Below are 22,107 nucleotides of genomic sequence, written 5' to 3' on the forward strand. Positions count from 1 at the left end.
GGAGGTTGGTCGCGCAATTTCGTGGATTGGTTAAGGTTAGACATTAACACCGTTGGATGCCGGCCACCTCAGTGGTCTATCGGTTAAGTGCTCTGGCGCGAGACTGGTAGGTCCTGGGTTCGAATCTCGAGAGGCGGGATCGTGAATGCGCACTGCTGTGGAGCCCCACAATAGGACGAAACAGCCATCCAGTGCTTCCAGGTTTTCGATGGTGGTCTAGCTTCAATTGACTCATGATCCTAACTATATAAAGTTTCATGATTCAATCGAAGAGGTATTATATTCGATAGCATCTGAATACAGATAAATTGTTGAATCCTATTTACTAGGTTAATATTTATTCTGTCTTACATTGAAAATACAATAGATTATAATCAGGAATTAAAACAGCTGAAAAGTGAAAGCAATATGCTATTAAGAACAGTACAATCAACTTATTTGGTCATATTTTCCCGAATTCGATTAATATATGTGATAGCAATCGATTAATGCTTTTCACTAAAACTTTGGCAATGTTTAGGGACAATAAACCATTGAATATTCTGTTATGAATAAGTCATTTTAATGTACGATATTGAAATTGTTTTGTTGTGAAATTGACAATTATAGACTCAAAAAACTTGGGAGATTTGCAATGACACTACCAACTTCTTAAATATTTAGGTTATAAAAAGTGTTAGAGAGACTTCAATCTACGGACGAGCTTATCAGACATCAGATAAAAAGTCTTGGATTTTTTGGCGAAATTCATTCGCCTATTTGGTTAAATAGCATTTTGGCATTTTAGCTGATATCAGTTCGTGATGAATGCCGTAAATCTAGTTCCTAATCCTAACCATCAACTATGAATCATAATTTTAATTTCTCACACTGCTTTATAACCCTCATTTAGTCCTGGTTAGCAGGTGGATCGGATATTATCAGCAACAGCCTACTGTGGGAGAGAACAAACTAGCTTCCAGCTCAAGAGGAAATTAGGAAAAGACGTTGGAAGTGGATAAGTCATACATTAAGGAAATCACCTAACTGCATCACGAGACAAGCGCTAACTTGGAATCCTGAAGGTTAACGGAAAAGAGGTGGACCAAAGAACACACTGCGTCGAAAATTGGAAACAAATATGAAAAGGATGAATAGCAACTGAAGAGGATCAATCAGGACAGAGTTGGATGGAGAATGCTGGTGGGCGGCTTATGCTCTTCCACGATGGGTAACGGGTGTAAGTAGTAGTAGGTGGACATTCTAAAGGTCACTTTAGCGTAACTTAAAGTTTATCATAAATTATAGTCTTCCCGAAGTGTTATTTTGTATCGAGTAGTATGTATTAACACATCAATACCTTTCTATATCCAATAAAAAATCGTAAATAAACGTTTTTTGATCGATTCAATGTAAAACTACTTAAATGCTTCCATATACACAGGTTTACTATGTATAACTAGAGTATACTTCTGTTAGGTCCCAATAAGGACAATGAATGGTAACTTTGGGATCTATTTATAAACCAATAATATGCATATATTTTTTATCGCATAATCGATAAATAACTAAACTATTCATATTCGTGTCCCCCCTTATTATAAGCTTTATTTTGAACCATAAACTATTGTGATACGATTTACCATTCTTGAGTTATCCCTAGTCTATTAATTACTGCCTCCCATATTCACAGCCACATTTGGCTTAATCTTGTACAAATGTTATATTCTATTTTATTGATACGATGTGGTCAGTTTGATTGGTATATAAACTCAGTATGTTTGAAATATAATGATTCATACTACAGAGGCTGTTCTGGACTTAACTGGCTGGGCTAGGCAGAAGCACGACCGACAAGTACTCTAGACTGATCATACAGATTCCGTGTGTCACTGTTCCAATCGATAACTCGCTGCTCTCTAATTGGCAGTTTTATCACCTCATACGTTAATAAGGTATCCACTCGGCCATAAGTTATAACAACTACACAATGTATATATAAAACAACTTTGCGTATCTTTTCTAAAACCATTATATTAATTATTCTTTTATATAAAACGTTATATTTAGAATTAAGGTTCATTACTTCCAAAATATTGATAATAGAATGGAATGTTTTCATATAAAATCTTTTTATTATAATTTAATGACAATTGTTGAATTGTATTCTTATTCGTATGATCTGAAGATATCAGGATATCATTCACATTGACAGTAACATTACTGGAATAGATTGATAGATCATTATAAGTAAGTTTGAAATAATTCTGATTTCCTACCAAATTACTTTTAGGTTCATTATCTTCATAATGATCTATGGATAGATTATTCTGTCCTGAACATTCTGTATTACTTATTTGGCAATCAGTTGTTTCAATATTAGGATTTGAACAAATATCAATGGGACATATTAACTCTTTCATTAGTTGATCACATTCAATTGGTTTAAGAAAACTAGGTGAATAACAATCAATAGAATTAATTTGATCATTATTGATCATTTTTTGGCATGTATTGCTTATGATATCATCATCAAATATTACATCATTATCAACATTCATATCAGTAGTATTATATTGCATATCGAATGTTGTATCATTTAATTTTGCTGATAAATTACTTTTTAATGAAATATCTAATTGTTGATATTCTATGGAACTATTATTCAATGGAACATGATTTGATTCTTGATGATGTTTATCATCAAATATATGATTACTTACAGGTATTCCTTTGTGAGAATTTGTATCACCTTCTAAAATTATATTAGAAAGGTTCTGAAATGAAGCAAACAAAGGTATAAAACTTTGATTTTAAACTGTTTATAATATATTTATATTTTTTGAAAAATCCCAGCCCCCCCCCCCGAAAGAAAACTCAGCATTCTTAATCTGTTAAAAATTGGTTTAAAAAAAGAACATATAACAAACATTGAAGTATCAATCATTTAGTATTGTTTGTTTGAATCTTCCCATTGATGTTTTAGGACTGCGACTGGTCAGTCTCTAATTGGCATATGTGCATACTGTGCGTATTGCCTCGATATAGCCTTAAGTCACAAGCATGGTAAGCAAAGATGGATAGTGGCTAGCAGTGGAATCCAGGATGCGCGTTTCGTCCTATTTGGGACTCGTCAGCTGGATGTACCTTCATCTCAGAGTTGATGTTCACTCTGGAACTCGAACCCAATACCGTTCTCTTCAAACTCCATCGCGTTATCCACTCAGCGAAAGGTACTGGGTTCGAGTCCCGGAGTGAATATCAACTCTGAGATGCAGGTACATCCAGCTGAAGAGCCCAAAATGGGACGAAACACGCGTTCTGGATTCTACTGCTAGCCACTATTCATCTTTGCTTACAAGTGAAGTATCATGTTATCTAATCTGAATGGATCACCAAAAACAAATTTCAAACTAAATGAAATGAAAACTAAAAACTAAAAAGATAAAACATGGTTCACCTATCATACTAAATATAAATGGAGTACAAAAAAAGTTTTACGAAAATAATAATCTTTATGGATATACATTCGAACACTTACCTCTTTACTAGATAGGATCACATTTGATGTATGATTACAATTAGCATCCAACTGACAGTCAATTAGTCTGTCTGAAATTTCATTTATTGAACAAGAATGAATTGGTGGTATTTTTCGTTTGTAAACTCCTTTTTGCTTAACGTCATTTGAAATAGTTTGTAATTTCTTTCGATAAGGTCTTGAGAGCTTTTTAACTTGACTAGAAGCCTGCCAGTTGATAGATGATGAATAAAAATAAACGTGAAACGTTTAGTCGAGACGAATAAGGGAAGTGAATAACATTCCATTATCGGTCCAGCAATCTCTTGACAGTCAAACATTTAAATTTACATTCCTTAGATTAAGGAGTAACTCCACCTGTAGCTCTTCTAGAGTTACTGCCGGTCCTAAGACCAAGTAAAGGAGGAGGGTTAGGCATGGGGTTAGCGACCCATCCCGTAGAAAACTAACCCGTTAACAAAACGCTAACCAGAAAAAATAATTCAAACCGTTTAAGCTCTGCCCTAGGAGTTGAAAGAAAAATTATGAAGACTCAGTTTGAAAGCCGAGATTTTTTCGGAAGTCACGAGGCCGATGCCCCTTATAACAACCACAGCAACAATTTCTATAGGTACATGGAATGTTCGAACAACGTGAGAGACCGAGAAGACCAGTCAAATAGCAATGGAAATGAGGAGATACAAACTTGCAGTATTTGGAATCAGCGAAACTCATTGGACCCTAGCGGGACAGCAAAGGCTAGGTACGGGAGTGGTGCTACTGTACTGCGGTCACAAAGACGAAAATGCTTCATATATATATATATATAATTTCCTACCTAATGTTACTGTATAAAAGTAAATAAAAACTATGTGATATAAACTTATTATATCCACAGAATCATACTCATAATACAATACAGAACGACCTTCAATTAAGAGGAAACAAAACTGAATGCAAAACGATTAAGCGGTAAAAAGAAATGTGTACAATGGATTACCATCATTACACTTTCAATCTGACAGTGTCAGTATATGGTATTGTAATAATGGAACGATATTTCAAATCTATTATGTTACTTGATCAATAACTAATAATTACCATCTTCTAAAATGCCCATAATCAATGAAATGTTAGTATGTATGTAAATAATACTGTACATCGTTGTATGAATATGACCTAATCTATTCACTCAAATAACAATACGGATGCTAATAGCAACCAACTTATTATTTATAAGCTATGTTATTGAATTAATGGTGAAAAAGATTTTAAAAAGTGTTAGGTATGGAACATTAGAACATAAATTAGTATATGTCACTAAAATGGAAATATATGTCTAATTCGTATACAGGTTTATACATAAATGATCTTTGATAAATGCAAATTTTCTACAATCCAACCTACTCAGCACCACTTCATAAAGTGAAACAAACTTAATTGATAAAGTACTCAAGCATCAAAAAGCTAATGTCGACATCCTCGGCCATGCCAGGGGTTTGAAGGCAAACATGGAGTGATATCACATCGTAAGCGACTAGATGTATTTCTTTATATTCTACAATCAAATATTCTGTTCTATGAAAGAACCGAATTTCTAAAGTAATAGTGATTTCTTCCATCAATGACTAAAACATAAGTTTTATATACTCTTGTCAACAAATTAAATGTGAGCAATTCAAAACATAAAATCATGTGTTTTGATTGAAATAGTAATCATGTAAACATTAAGATGAATTTCAGGATAAAGTAGGCTAGAGAATCCTGGTTGGTTGCTTAACCTCCACGAGGGAAAACGTGTGTAGGTACGTAAATAAAAGACATTGTAAGCTAATTGGATTGTGTTGTCTTCATAAACGAATGATTTTGTACATTTTACTTCATAAAATTGGTTCATTCTATTTGAATTTATATGTTTGATTGCTTGGTTGAGGGTTTTTTTAATTGATTCTTCAACAATTTTTAGAATTATTATATACTCCTTACTAAATGATATGGATGAATGGATTTTCTCTGTTTAAGTAATAAATTTTTTTTATTCAAAAAGTAATTTGGTGATTCTTGAACTATTAGTTTCACTTAAACTCTAAGAATGAGAAACTTATCTTAAAGATAATATTTCTCATTTTACTTAAATAAAAATTTCATCCCCACTGGAAACCTTAAGATTACATTATCTGTTTGGTTAGGATCTACCAATCGATACATAAGATCTGGATTGATATAATTCATTTATCACCTACAGATTCATGTATTCGACTCTAGACCATACGTTATGTGTGAAGGATAGTGATACTACCAGATCATACAAACTGAATATGGTGGAGCGAAACTTCAACTTCCTACCTAGTTAACTAAAGTTGAATGCATCACAACCAATATGTTACTGATCCAAAACATAAAAATGAACTTAAAGTTCACTAAAGAATAAATTTTAATCAAGAAATCAATTTTATTTTTATTCGAAATTCTACATGAAAATAACTAGAAATTAATTTAACATAGTTATCTATGTGGATAATACTATTAGATTGCTAGAACTTAATTCTATATTTCTAAATTAAATCAAAATCGATTAAAGTAAAGACTGAATTCTCTTTTCTGCTTTTTTATTTTCATGAAATTTACAATTTTTTTCTGACAATTTCAAATAAATTTTTTAGAAATAATAAAATGATTTACCGTTTTAAGGATTGTTGATAATGATCATCTGAAAATGCTCACTAGTGACTGGCTTCAAGAGGTATTTTCTGGAGTTCTAATGAGAAGCAGTGACCAGTGGAGTTTAACCAGGTCTGGTGTGAGATAGTAACTCACTAAAGACAATGGTGGATGTGTCACTCAATTTCGGTTGAAGTTAGACATTAACATCGTTGGATACCGGCTCAGTGGTTTAGTGGTTAAGCGCTCGCGCGCGAAACTGATAGGTCCTGGGTTCGAATTCCGCGGGTGGGATTGAGGATGCGTACTGCTGAGGAGTCCCACAACTGGACGATTTGGCCGTCCAGTGCTCCCAGGTTTTCCATGGTGGTCTAGCTTCAATTAACTCATGACCTCAACTATTAACATTATATCTATTTTGTTTCGATATGTTTTTTTGTAATTTGTGATTTCTTGTAAATTATTTTGTTTTATAATCATAATTTTAATCACTTCTCTATAAATATTATTAAAGTTAATGCACTAGAAATGAAAACAATTCTCTTACTGTTATACGCATACAAAAAGTGTATTTTTTTTGAAAAAGAAACAGATACTTTAACATATAATCTCTCTTTTCTATAATAATTCAGTCTAGAATATCCTCAGTGATAATAATTAACTATTTGCCAATAACTTCTACTAAAATGAACCAGAAAACAGGTGGGTACAACCGTATATATTTTAATATGACATTACAGAATACCTCGGTAAAATCTGAGAATCATACAGTAAATAAGCCATTTGCAAAATATCCACCAATTGTCTCAGAGTTTGTTGTTCCGTCACTTCCATACCAGACAGTCTCTGTTCTCGTTCTCTTCTCTTCAATTTTCTCAACCTTCTGCCGCCAGACATTCCACTTTCGATTGGTGACACATACTACTTATATCTGTCGACATCAGTAGCACACACTACACTACTATCTTAGTCCATTTTCCGTGAACTTCTTTATTACATTCAAGACAAACCAATTAAAAGCTATAAAGCGGTTGCTTAAATAGAATTAAATGGAGTCTGATCATAACTTGAGACCTACTGGTCGATACATGGAGGATGGTTTAACTAGTTAATCATTGTACCGCACCCTTATTCATAAGGGAATTTCGTTGATCGTGTTATGTTAATTAAACACTAAAACAGGAAGAGTACATGAAGATGTAATGATTCGTCGAATAATGGAAATCGATTAATATAAAAATTCTGTGTATTCTCATGTTATATGAGAATAATAAGAACGTAGAACACACAACAAAAGAAACAATTATTTTATAGGAGATATTATCCCTTTTTGAAGAAACATTTCATAAGACATAAAACCATTTTCAGTATAGGGTTATGGATTTCGTTAAGTTGTAATTGAGACCATGAACCGTAGGTCCTGGGTTTGAATCTCATATGCAGGATCGTGGATGTGCATTGTTGAGAAGTCTTATACTGAGACGAAACTGCCGTCCAGTGCTTCCGAATTTTTAATAGTAGTCTAACATTAATCGGTTCATGATCTTAATTACAGTTTAAAATTTATCTAAAATGTTTAGTGACATAACTGATTACGAGTAAATATTTTCTAAAACAATCTACTTGTAAATTTAACAAATAACAGAATACTATTTAGAAAATTTTGACTGAACTATATATATATATATGTTTATTTCTTGACAAATAAAACTTTGAGATGGTGGAGATTTGTAGCTCAGGTGGATGGTTTTGGTGGAGTTTTGTTCTCTGAGCTGGATGGTTTGGTCGTGAACCTTTCATCGTCCTTCTGAACGACATCATCAGCACAAACCAATGAGAGATACAGCCAAAACAAAGAAATAAACAATGGCAGGTTTAAGGTCAACAAGAACTAATCAACATCGAGGTGCAAAGGACAAGCTGTGAACCACATGCGGAGAGACTCAAACACTTCGCTTCTACCCGAATTTTGTGCTGATGATGTCATTCAGAAGGACGATGAAAGCTCCACAACCAAACCATCCAGCTGAGAGAACAAAACTCCATCAAAACAAAACTTTATTACAATTAATCTTACCTTAACTTTAATATCTTCATATTTATGATCATATCCATATATTGCTAACCTATCCTAAAAAGTTATTCAAAAACCAAGTATTTAATAAAAACAAACAAGCATTCAATCTAAATTACTTTTTCTTTTTTCTTTAAATTTATATTAAATCAAAACAATCGTTTCTTCAAAATGTGGTTTAAAAAATTATTTAAAGATGACCATTTAGATTATTTAATTTTTATTTATTTAAGAGAAATATTAAAATAAATTTGAAATAGAAGTGTATTGTTTATCACTATTGTATTCGACTTATCATTTATTTATTTAAACACATAAATATTGGTACAAAAGGGCACCAGATATATATATGCGTCGCACAATTCTCATTTGATTTGTGTGAGGGCTGTGATACTACCCAGGTGCCCAAACTGAAGTAGGTGGTTTTCTTAGGGGGCCACACCCGGAGCCTTTGACCTAAAGGTCTGATCCACAAGGCAGTGGGACATCGTAAGGAGATGCAGTCCCATGGTAGTTGATGACCAACGATTGATTCATACGCCATTCGTTCCCTCAGGATCCTAGAGCCCATGTGCACCATTGGTTTGGAATGAGGGTTTTCCAACTCCCCTAGGTGGACTTTCCATGTTCAATAACTCGGTTAAAGCGCCGGAAATTCGCTTTTCGTCCTCTCAATTCCGTAAACAACAGTAATGCCACGAGAAGGCGATGAGTAGGACTTCCCTGGCAGAGGCTATATATGCGTGGCCATGTGAGAGCATTTCGAGAGGGAGAGCGGACTCTCCCTACTCTCGACCATACCAGAGCATTTAGGGGTAATAAATAACTTAATTTTATCATGTAATTTTTTGTATAGATTAAAAATTCGATCATTTTATGTCTTGTATATGATATTTATGAAATAAAAACTTTTTACACTGATTTAGAACATTTAGATATTAGTTAAGGAGTTGCATAAGAAGAGTTTATATTCATTTGGTATTGGAAAGAAACAAGCAAACAATACCAAGTGAATTTAAACTTCATCCCATTGTATAAGCAAGTGGCTATCAAGACTCAGTAGCTAAATTGATAACGTGATGGTGTTTAAGGCGAATGGTACTAGTTTCGAGTCCTAGAGTGAATTCCAACTCTGAGATGCAGGTACATCCAGCTAACGTGTCCCAAATATGATTGAATGAGCGTTCTAGATTTCACTGCTAGCCACCATCTATCTTTGCTCATAAAACAAGTGTTTATATTGAAATAAAAATTAAAGAATCAACCATAGAAATATCTGATCACTGAATATTACAATAATGGACATTAGAAAGTACATATTGGAATCTATTCAATCAACTAAGTGGAGTAGATTATTTTATCAGAAATAGAGAAACGCTAAAAAGTAAAATGAATGGGGGAGAAAACCAATAACTGTTCAAATATCACAATATTCAGCTTATCAGAAGATATGAGCCTAAATGATAGAGATTTTCCGTTGAAGTATTAATGTATTATAAAAGTAAGTATTATGAGTCCAGAAAAGTAATCAATATGTTTGACAGAGTTTACATTGGTCTTCAGTAACTACTTGTTAAAGTTAATGAACAACAACAATAGGTTTTTTATCTGAGTAACCAAGTTAGCCATGAAAATAGAAAAATGTGTAAACTAATTATAAATATCAATTATAATAGTTGAAATGACGTAAAAAGCTTTCCCTTTTTACTTTTACACTCAATAGCAGAGCATTTTCAGCTTCTTGTCCAGCAGCTTGTAATCTTCTCCAGAATCGTTCGGGCTGGAATAATATGAACAGAAATGGAATATAACAGTCACTTCTAATTTTTAAATCTCTTTCACTTAAAATATATTCGAAAAGAGGTATTTTTCAGCTTTCGTCATAGAAACAATTCTACATAACTGTTGCATACAGATGAATAGATATTTTTGTATCATTCAATCTTAGTACTATAAGCACTTCCAAAATTTTTGGAGAAACTCACTGCAAAACAAAGATCGTGGAAAGGGAATCTTTTTTAATTTAATTAGCAGAGAAAACTAGTCTGGATCTGTATATACTTAACTAAACTGAGAGGCTGTTGAGATTTTATTAAAAAACAGTTAACTGAGGTCTATAAAACATACAAAATAAGTGAGCTGACCACCGTGCTTAACTGTTTGAATTCCAATCACTAAACTAAGTGCTGACACAGATCAGGTGCGAAAAAAAGATTTCCTATTTAAGGAGAAAGAAACGAATCCTAAACATCGTTGCATTGTTATTCATGACGATCGGAAGACTCCTCATTTTGTCAGAATCTCCTGGTAGGAGACCAATGCTTCAAAATTCGGACAAAGGAGGAGTTATTTCTAAAATAATGCCTACTCACAAATTAAGAAGTGGAAAAAGAGACCAGTCCTGAAACCCCACCTGACGCTCCCAATTTCCATGACAAATTATCGTGAGCTCTGGCTTGGTCAGTAATGTTCGACTAAATTCGTCACATGATTTGTGCACTTCATTAGTACGCCATTTTATGCATATTGCCGAAAAACCTCCCGATTTACGGAGTCGAATGCTACCTTTAATCCAAGAAGTCGGTGATAATAATACGAGTCTATTGTTCAAAATATACAGAAAACTAATAACTTTTCGCCTGTCTCTAAACAACACAAATATAATCTCAAGTACCTAGTACATGGGAAAAAATAGATATTCTATTTATTACCATTACTATTGTTAATATAACCTTTGAAAAATTTTGGAATATGAGGAATTCAGCAACGAAGTTCTCTTTAAATATATGGTATTATAGCTCCCATTACCCACAAATTATTTTGAGTTCTTACTGACAATTCTTGTATAGTCAGATTTCAAACGAAGCGAATTATGAACTTACAATTTTGCTTAAATCCACTTCATTAAATGTGGAAAATTTATGTATTCTTTTTGCCTGAATTTTACTCTTTGCCGAACGTCTTGGGCCCAAAAATACTATATAGTAATCAGTCACTTCTTTACTGTTTGCATCAAATTCAGCGTATCTTCCCTGACTGTTGTAATAAACCATCGCTGGCCAATCTGGATAGCCTAAAATAAGGTTTTCAAAGAAACATATTTGCCTACTTATAAGTAGTTAAAAGAATTACAAAAATAAAGGTCAACTAACGTGCTAGCTGGTAAGCACGAAAACGTGTATGCAAAAAAAAACAATTTAACAGATTGGTACATAACTTAGTTTTGTAAACATTAATGAGACATGATTCTAAAATCCTGATGCATTTCATTTCTTTCTTTATTAGCTATACAAGATGAAATAACAGACAGTAATTATTAAAGGCGGATTGTCGCTTATCTTGTCCAATTTAAAACTCTTCATATGCATGCATCTACTTTCCAGTTTTGATGCCCCCTCTAGGAATCAAACCCGGCATCTTTTGCAATCTCAAACGTCAACAATAAGGTATTATGGGCTCTAACAAATAACACCGATTAAGCTCATTGTTTGTAGACAAAGGTTATCATTCCAAATGCTATGTCGATTAGATAAGAACATATTGACCAAAAACAGGAACTCACTTAACATTTGTCAGAGCTAGAAACTATCACCAAAAACTAACAAAGGATATTTTAGTTCAGCATAGTGATGTTTCATCTAATATAAGTGTTGGGATGACCCTGCATTTTTCTCGCAAGCGACATGACAAGCTCAGGGGTCATCAAGGAGCATTTCAACCAATCAGCGATTAATTAAAAGTTATGTGAAGTTTTGTTACTAAAATAACGAAAATGGAAAAGTCACATGTGGAGATCCTGATTGGCTGATTGATACACTGCTACTATGTTTAGCAGTATTCTAGAACTTTCAGTAAAACTCAAGGACTCTTAAATTACTATAAAATCCCTATATTTTCTGTACATAAATGAACCTTGTAGTAAAGTGTTTCTCTCATACTCGAGTCTTCTCTCTGGTCTTCAAGTCGGTGTATAGTTCTAGCTCGGGGGTACGGAACTAGCTTAGGATCTGAATATAGCGTTCAACTTACAAGATGTATCAATAAGTGACACCCATTTCAGTTATTAATCGGCTACTTGCCTTTCAGAATAGTTGATAATTTAGTGAAGAAATTCTTCAGATATCTTCCGGTTGGAAGTAACGATTATGAACCCATTATTTCAGTATAACTCAATAAATTGATACGACAATAATTTAGACATGGATCCTCTTGCATTACTGAAAGCAGTGGTCAAGGAAATAGTCGTAAACGCAAGTTACGGAAGCGAAAAGTTCAAACAGTATATTATTAGATAGGAATAATATATATTCCTTGGAAAAGCTTGGACCAGATTGCCAGGCGAAACGTTGGATTTACTACAAATTCATTCGCTGAGATTTTACAAATATATATTATTCCTATTTAATGTTTTACATCAACTCGGCGCTCAAATACTGTGAAACTATTCGCTCTAATTTAGACGAGAGTTCTTATATAAAGTATATTATTAGAGTTGTAGATTATTTGGAAAGGAGAATTCATCATTTATTTTCAGGACAAACTAACCTTGAGTTTTAGCCCAAACAACTGATCCAACAGAAAAATGTTGAAAAATAAACTCATCTTCCTGTCTAACAGCACCTAAATCTTCAGATTCTCCACAGGGAATATGCAAATATTTATTGATTGTAGAATTGGCAGTTAATGTTTTGAAGTATTTAGAATTCAAAGCACAATACCATGAATCATTGAGCTGAGATGGATCACAAACTTTCGGTAGATATCGCCATTTAGAACAAAAGCTACACTCAACCCAAGTACCTAATCAATAATACCCATATAATAGAATATCATGAACAAATTTTTAAAAATGTATTGACTCGAGAATTTAAAATGTTATGCAAGTAGTTTGAAACAAGTATTCCATAGTAGGTAAGTTTCATTTGTAAATCAATCGTAGAATCTTGGTTATATTGAGGTATTTTTTCTAATGATTAAAATGACCAAAAATATTCTATATTATTCATTTAGGTCCTTAAGGACTGAGTTCTGATGAATAACAGGCTCTATCTGCCACTATAATTTCAATGCTTTTTGTTAGATTCTATATACAACATCTGCTGGATCATAGGTAAAATAAATTACTAATCAATTATAATAATGATCAAAAAATTAACCATAGGAGAAGTCCGGACAGGATTACTGGACGAAACGTTGGAATTATTTAAGTTTCAATCGCTGAGGTTATTTGAAATATAATTTTCGACAGTAATGTTTTCTCCATAATTGTCTCCCAAATTCTGTCAAACCATTCGTTCAAATAATGACAAATATTTGTATAATGGTTTATGCTAATAATACACAGATGCTTAAGGAAAGTATGGTAATTATTTCGTAACAGAGAAACAATTTATGCTGTTGGCATAGTCTGTTAAGTAGAAGTTAAAGGAAAGAAAGGACTATTAACACAATTTGTTCAAGTTGAAATAAACAAACCATCAATAATTACCAGCATCCTATAATAAAAAATGATTTCCTTTGAAAGTGATGATCTTAAATCATAGAGCATAAGTGTAGTGTAAATGAAATACAAAAAGCTTATATGATCTAAGAATTTTATGACAAAGTCTAAAGTAAATTTGATTAGCAGCAGACATAACTTCCATGAAATAACTGAAATTCTGTAACTCTGAAATTTACTAGGACATACACTAAGGAAATCACCAATGTGAATTACAAGGCAATCCCTAACTTGGAATCCGGAAGGGAAACAGAAAAGAGGAAGGCCAAAGAACACATTACGTCGGGAAATAGAAGCAGATATGAAAAGGATGAATGTTAACTGGAAATAACTGGAAAGGATTGCCCAGGACAGGGTTGGATGGAGAATGCTGGTGAGCGGCCTATGCTCCTCCATGAGGGGTAACAGGCGTGAGTAAGTAAGTAAGTAAAATTTACTAACAGAAAAATCTGTTCACAAAAGCAAAACCTAATGAACTAAAATCAATAGATTTTCAGAGACACTTCTTACTGAACTTTTATATACAATGAAAAGTTCCATACTTTTTCTTAATAATATAATCTTTACCAAGTAAGAATATATGAACTAAAATTTTACCCACACTCTTTGTCAGGAGTTGTGTTAAGACGGAACTATGTTTTAATTCAATGTAATATATATACAGCATATTATTTGCCTTATGTTTAAGTCAAAGTTACATTTGTTCAGTATAACATTATTTTGTATTAATTTGGTGTGATATACGTTGCGTACACCGTCCAGAACTTTTTTATATTAACGTAGTGTAAAATACAAATTTATATTCCCACTGTTTCATATGGGTTTGACATTTGTTGATTAATCATTAAATGTCGGTAAATTCCACACATAAATTAAAGAATTCGATTGGTGTAATCATTGTCATTGCTTTTTGCTGAATGAATGAAATCTTTCATAACCATCAGTTTTACCTTCTTCTTTGTGCCGTGCTCCGCGCTATCCCTAGTTACATACTGTTAATCTCAACTAATGTGCACTGGTGTTATAATGAAAACAAAGATTCTTACTGGCAAAAACGCAAAGTTATATCACTGTCCATAATAATTTAGAGAAGCTTAACAATATAATAAAAATATGAAGGACAGAAGATTGGTGAGAATGAAAGTCTTATTTAAAACTTCTTAGTTTTCGATTCCTTTAACTAAAGTATCTATAGAGTAAATGTCATTATTAGCCCACTTGACCGTTTACCTGGAACGAAGTATCATGTGTGAATTTCATTTACCACTGTATCGTTTAATTGACTCCTACAGATTATAGTTATAAAAATAATAATATCAACGATTGCCTGATTTATAAATTTTCAAAAGGCCAAAAACGTACCTGGTAAATCCTGTTCCTCAATAATATTTATGCGTGGACAGTATGTACTGTCAGCGTCTCCAATTACGTAGCCTTTTGACATTATGAACGAACGTTTTTTGTTATTTTTACGGTTTCCATTTGAAATATCTTTCAAATAATTACCCCTTGAACTTAAAAAATTGGACTTACAACTTATCGTCTCACCATATTGAACTTTATTTGTAGTAACTGACTGATTCCCTTCTGGTTTTGAGTATTTGAAATAGTTTTCATATAATATATTTAAAGGGATTGTTGATATCCTATCTAATATTTCATCAACAAACTTATCAAAATTTGAAATATTTGGTTCCTATCCAAACAAAAAGATATTCAGAAATTCATCTCAATGCAAATGACATATATTCCACTCTTAATAGGAATGACTAACTTGTTTACCAATATATATATTGTAAAACTTCTTTTCAAACACATTATGAATAAATCAACTGTTAGGGTGTTTCTTAAGTAAACAATATGAATTTAATAAATTTATCAGCAAGACAACTTATTCCATTTGTCAGTGAGCATTCTCCTTGTAGAATTCGAAGAATTGTACGGATATCTTACTATGAAAACTGAGAATGAATCACTGATTGAAGCAAAGTGATTTTAATAGTCACGAGAATAAAAGAAAAGCAAATTGCTGATAACTATAATTACTCTTCTGTGTTCCTAAGTCATTAGCACCAGAAATATTGAGTTTCAAAGGAAAAACTGTTCAAATTAGTAAACCTTTTCAAAAAGTTAACACTATCAGTTGCAAGTACTACCTTAAGAGTTCTTGTATTTTTTCCCAGACGATAAAAGTTCTGGTAACAGTTGCCGAAGGAAAGTCGAAGAAATCGAAGATTAAATAAGATCAAAGATAAATAAAGCTTATGATAGATAACAATAAAAATGAGTAAACTTGCTTTGATGGGTAATCCGAGGACATTCATCCTTTGCTGAACGTGTGAAGTCGAGTAAAATATTCCTTTACCAAAATAAAACAGTCAAATGATATTTAACTTAGAACTACTTGTTCACATGTGACGATAAGAAAAAGCAAATCATATGTGTGTAATTAAACAACCAAGTGGAAAAACTAAACAGATATATGTTCGAGACCCTAAATATATGCACTGCTTTAATTATAATATATATTCAATTAAAAGAATATGATACATGACAATGGTATGAGGGGAAAAAGTGTCTAATTTAGCCCAATTTTCTTCTATTCGTCAATATGTTTCATGAACAATGGGAGTACTAAACGTACTAGTCATCTAAAGCTGATATTGTAATAATAACTATTTAAGTTATCAAGATGTTGTAATAACGTATTTTCTTATCACTGTTACATCATATAAAATCGGGAAAAAATTTTCGTCAGTGTGTGTCAGTTACCTTCCACTTAATAAGAACAAACCATCAAGTGTGCATTGTATTTTTCTGTCAGAAAATATTGATGTTATTGTGTATTTTACAGACATCACAAATTGATTTAATGCAAAAAACAAAGTAACTAATGCAAGTCATAGTTAAATATGTGAAAATAAGCATTAAAACAATAATATAAAGTTTACTTTAGTACAGCTAGTTTTGAATAACTTTCGTATAAATTACGATTTATATAACTTTTTTTCTTAACAAAAACAAATCATCACATATTACTGTAAATTCAATTTAATTAGAAAATAATGCCCAATCTAAACGACACAAATATTAATATCAGAAGGGGTTTTGTAGACATTATAGTAATTTTAATAGTTGAGACCATGAATCAATTGAATCTAGACCACCGAGAAAAACCTGGAAGCACTGGACGGCCGTTTCGTAACCAGTGGAGTTCAAACAGATCCGTTGGGAGATAGTAACTCACTGAAGACATTGGTGGATGTGTCACTCAATTTCGTGGATTGGTTGAAGCTAGACATTAACACCGTTGGATGCCGGCCACCTCAGTGGTCTAGAGGTTAAGTGCTCGCGCGCCAGACTGATAGATCCTCGGTTCCAATCTAGTGAAGCGGGCTCGTGGATGTGCACTGCTGAAGAGTCCCATAATAGGACGAAACGGCCGTCCAGTGCTTCCAGGTCTTCCATTGTGGTCTAGCTCCAATTAACTCACGCTTTCAACTATGAAAGTACTAAATCTCCACAAATACCCCTTCTGATAATATTTCTTAAAGATTTATATAACTTGAAAACTATCTTTTTTTTTCTTCATAAAGTCAATCCTCATTAAATCAATCAACCTAATGATCAGATAATAAGAATTAAAACATTTTTTTGCTTTCAAAATAACTTTTATTCTTAATTTCTTTAGGCATGAAATCTTTTTTATTAATTTAAAAAAATAAAAACAAAAACAAATAATTAACAGATTGGATAAATAAAATAAGATATTTTTAATTCATTTTTCTATTGTTTGTTTGAATCTTCCCATTGTTATTTAGGACTGTAATTGATCAATCTCTTATTGGCATATGTATATCCTCTACGGATTGCCTCGATATTTCTTTAAGTTACAAGCATTAACTCAAGGATGCAGGTACATCTAGCTGATGAATCCCGAAATAGGACGAAACGCATGTCCTAGGATTCCACTGCTAATTATCATCCATCTTTGCTTATAAGATAAGATATATTTCATCTATACAAATAAATTAAGTTGACACTAATAAGAATTATGAAGAGAATATTTAAAGAAAGAAAATATTGATATTTTATATAATTTCAACTACAGGAAACTTTCAACTTATAACAAATTTAACTTCACTAATGGATTAAAATTGAGTATCCAACTAATTACTGTTCTCAAAAGGGGTTTTTTGTGGAGATTCGTCAATGTCCATTTAAAACTATTTTATTCGCTTCTTTAAAATTATGTTCCAGAATCAAATCTAAAAAAACAAAAAATTATGAAAATTGCATTTTTAAAGCAAATCAAAAACTTACACTGTTATTCGCAATAATAATAATAATGGTAATAATTCGTTCACTGATGATAATAATATCCCTATAGGTTTATAAAGTTAGGGATTTAAACAGAATGATTTTGCAAAATTGATTTTAATAATTTATCTTAATCCAAAAAAAGTATCCATTCATAATTACATACAATAAATGTATTTATTTTAATAGTTGAGATCATGAATCAATTGAAGCTAGACCATCGTGGAAAACCTGAAAGCACTGGAAGGCCGTTTCGTCCTATTTGTGGGACTCTTCAGCAGTACGCATCCACGATCCCGATTCGCGAGATTCGAACCCAGAAGTTTAACCAGGTCCGTTGGGAGATATCAACTCACTGAAGACAATGGTGGATATGTTGCTCAATTTCGTGGATCGGTTCAAGTTAGATATTAACACCGTTGGATGCCGGCCAGCTCAGTGGTCTAGAGGTTAATCGCTCGCGCATGAAACTGATAGGTCCAGGGTTCGAATCTCGCGAGATGGGATTGTGGATGCGCACTGCTGTGGAGTCCCACAATCGGACGAAACGGCGGTCCAGTGCTTTCGGGTTTTCCATGATGGTCTAGCTTCAATTGATTCACGATCTTGACTATTAAAATTACTATCATATCCACAAAACCCCTTCTGATAAAATGTATTTATATTTAATATTCTTGAAATGACATGAAAATTGATCAACATTTGTTGTTTAAATATTATTCCCACGTTTTTTTCCGTTGAATTAAGATTTTACACAATCTTATTTGTTTAAATAAGTTTTTGTAAAAGCTTCATTATATGTTCACTTTTACAAAATATGCTAAAACTATGAGTAGTATGATCAGTTTTTATTGTGAATTATTTTCCTAAAATAAACTAAATATAAACAATTCATAATTACCATTTCTATTATTATGCACTAACATATGCTATTGTTTCATTAACACCGTTTTTTAGTTTAAGTTTAAATGAACTAGATGAGCTAAATACAAACAAGGAGTGAAGTTCAAAGTGTATATTAGTTCAATGATATCAAGATCGCTGCAAGACGTAAATGGTCATTGATCTGATCTTAAAAAAGTCTAGGGGATGAATGATTACGTCTCAGAAGTTTTAAACTAGGATAAATCAAGTGTACAATTTAGCTTAGTTTTTAATAATCCTATAAATCAAAAACATTATTAATCCAACTTGTCGATAACTTTAAAATAGATGTTGACAAATTTGGACTTTCTTCAGTCATGGCTCAATTTACTGTAATTGTTATTAGCCAAGATAAACAACAGCAACCCAAATGAATAGTGTAATTTTAAGTAGTTCAAGGATTTAGGACATAATCAAAAATGTTAAGTCCACACATTTTTGGCTAACCGTCGAATTATGATCTTGAAAAAATTTCATCTTATGAATTTAAATATGTTAATTACCTAGTTTAAAGATAGCGTTATACAGTAGTCAAAAATGAATTATAAACTGAGCAAAACTGGTAGACATATATAAGAACTTGGGTCATAAAAACTTATCGCTCTAACATGGAACTACTCGAAATTTGAACCCCATCTATCTTGATCCTCAGTACGGACAAACATTTCTCATCTAGACAATTTACTGTTAAGTAAAAAAGTGTACATCAAATTAATAACGCCAACTGTGATTTAAAGACGATAGTGTTTGAAGAGACTATTAGAAATTTGTACATATTAGTAACAATCATTGCTCATTCTTAGTCTTTAAGTAAAATAACTCCCAAATAACCTCTCGCTTTTATTCAACCTTATTACGTAGCTCATCTCTTGTTATTGCTCCTGATACTGTTTGAGATGATGTATACTGTAAATTTGCATACTGTATAATGGACAAAATAAATCCAAGTGAATAATAGGCTACAATGAAAATCCCGACTCATAAAGCTTTAATACTACCACCAATGTCAAATAGGATACAAACAACTGTACTTAGAAATCCTATGTGGATTAATAGTTAAGGCGCCTCACAAGTATGATCCTGAACAAAACAAATATACACAAACCTAACAGTTCAACAATAAGCGGCAATAAAAAAAACAATGCCATAAACTCTTTTAAAAAAACTTGTTCCAATGGACACAGACTTAATTACATGATATTTTCAGCTAACGATATCAAAACTAAGAATGGTCTAATCAAAATCTGTACGACTAACAAGATTTATTGGCCTTCAACATAAACATGGTTCAAGGAAAATAAATGACGAAACATAGGAATTTTCTAAACTCAAATATTCTAACCATCGTAGTAATAGTATTTGTCTAAAGCTAACAAACCAGAAGATCGATGAAAAAACACATAAATATGGGAGTGTTATCGAGAAGCCCTACTACGTCATATATTTTTGCAACAATCCAGTGAAGAGAACACTCTCACTTCGTGTTACAAGCAACAGGACTAAATGAATTTCCACTAGGTTAAGAAAACACATGCAAAAAGACTATTCATATGTGGTTATTAAATATTTAGAGGTCTTTGGAACTCATAATATCTTTCTGATACGCCTTCTCAATATCCATGTATGAAGAAATATGCAGCAACACACAGTATGAGAATATGTTTATCATTAGGCTTAACTGTTTATATTTAAAAAATTCACATTACATATCCAAGAGATTATTAAATTTCCACTAACAATTAATATGATGAATTATCTACGTCTTATTAATTCGGGTATTTTCGGTTTTGTAGTTTTATCCATTGGTTACACATTAAATTTGTCAAACAGGTAAACAAAGCAACATACTAATGTTCCCTGTTTAAATCAATGATTTGATAATTAAACGAAAAAAAAGTTGGTTCGGCCTGAAAATGAATTAGATAATTCAGCAACCACTCATACATCTCTATAAAGGAGTTAACACATAAGAAGCCATAAGGGTATTCTGCTGAGACACTTGCTGTACAAAGTTGCGTACTGTTTAAATGTAGAGAAAGCTAATAAAAAAACACTTAAAAAGAAACAGCTTCTATTTGTAACCCAAAATCGAGTGAAATATGATTACTTCGGTAAGTGTTTATACTAAAGCTAGCCCAATTACAATGATACTCAGAAGAGTAACAAATTCCTCTAAGGAGTATTTGAATCTATCTTGTCATAATTCCCTTACTACTTAATTTTACACTTAAATTATTTCTTATTCGATATGCTCCGGTCGGACTCGAAACAGATTAAACAAAGTTATTAAAAATCACCGACACCGAGATAGTTAGATCGCAGTATTTCTTCATGTGGCTATCATGTTTAGAATCATACTGATAAGTAGTTCTTCAGAGAAATAAGGTATACTTTGGAATCTTATAAAATCATTTATCTGAATTTTCCGATCACGATAAACTGAGTGGAAATGTTGATGATCAATTAGTACGACACAAATGGACCAAAAACAATTATTACAGCAAGTTCCCGTTTTTCGACAATAGATTTGGTCAAAGCAAACAAACAAGCGAGCATTGACACAATACAGTTAGACGTACTAGAAAACGTTGACATTTGATATTCGGTGTAATACCCACACGAACAAATAATGACTTCATATTTCTTACAAAGATGACGATAAACACTTATCATACATTTCTTTGATTTTCATATGCTTCATCCCAGTAATTACACAGATAACAAATAAATTGAGTCTATCGACGAAGAAAGGTTAGTGACTAGATCAAAAGGCAGTAGATGTGCGACCACTGTTCATAAAAGATACAGATACTTGCCGTTTTAGGAATTAGACTTGTCGTGAAATACTCATACTACAATGAATGTATCTAACTTCAGTGTAAAAGTGGATAAACCTTAACGTCTTCTTCGTATAGCTTGACCACTAATAAATCTATTTCTACAATTATTGCACACAATAAACCCAGCATGCTCCACATTATTATGTACAAACTGAGAGGCTGGGAGAACTCCACTCACCTGGTTACCACCCAGTAAACAATCACTGAAATCAATCAAACAACTTTCCACTATAACTGTCTCCCCTTCACATACACAAAATTACTCAGCTGCTAGTTATGGTGATTCATT

The 22,107-nt window shown here is 32.5% G+C and overlaps 2 protein-coding genes across 2 annotated transcripts in view; one reads left to right on the forward strand and one right to left on the reverse strand.

Moving 5' to 3' along the window:
• Positions 1-489, forward strand: part of Smp_154850 (putative rap gtpase-activating protein) — a gene marked incomplete at both ends in the record, with an annotated part of 65,217 nt that extends 64,728 nt beyond the window's left edge. Inside the window, one exon of the mRNA XM_018795648.1 lies at positions 368-489. Within this exon, the coding sequence (XP_018649940.1) occupies positions 368-489 (122 nt within the window). The remainder of the gene's footprint in view (positions 1-367) is intronic.
• A 2,946-nt stretch (positions 490-3,435) lies between these two features.
• Smp_154860 (hypothetical protein) lies at positions 3,436-15,178 on the reverse strand (the record flags this gene model as incomplete). The annotated part of the gene is made up of 6 exons (XM_018795649.1): positions 3,436-3,447; positions 3,521-3,727; positions 9,943-10,014; positions 11,117-11,307; positions 12,780-13,034; positions 15,097-15,178. The coding sequence occupies 6 exons, from the start codon at positions 15,176-15,178 to the stop codon at positions 3,436-3,438; spliced, it is 819 nt and encodes a 272-aa protein (XP_018649941.1).
• Positions 15,179-22,107: the final 6,929 nt, after the last annotated feature.

This window comes from Schistosoma mansoni, chromosome 2 (assembly GCF_000237925.1).
Source record: "Schistosoma mansoni strain Puerto Rico chromosome 2, complete genome".
Taxonomy (NCBI): domain Eukaryota; kingdom Metazoa; phylum Platyhelminthes; class Trematoda; order Strigeidida; family Schistosomatidae; genus Schistosoma; species Schistosoma mansoni.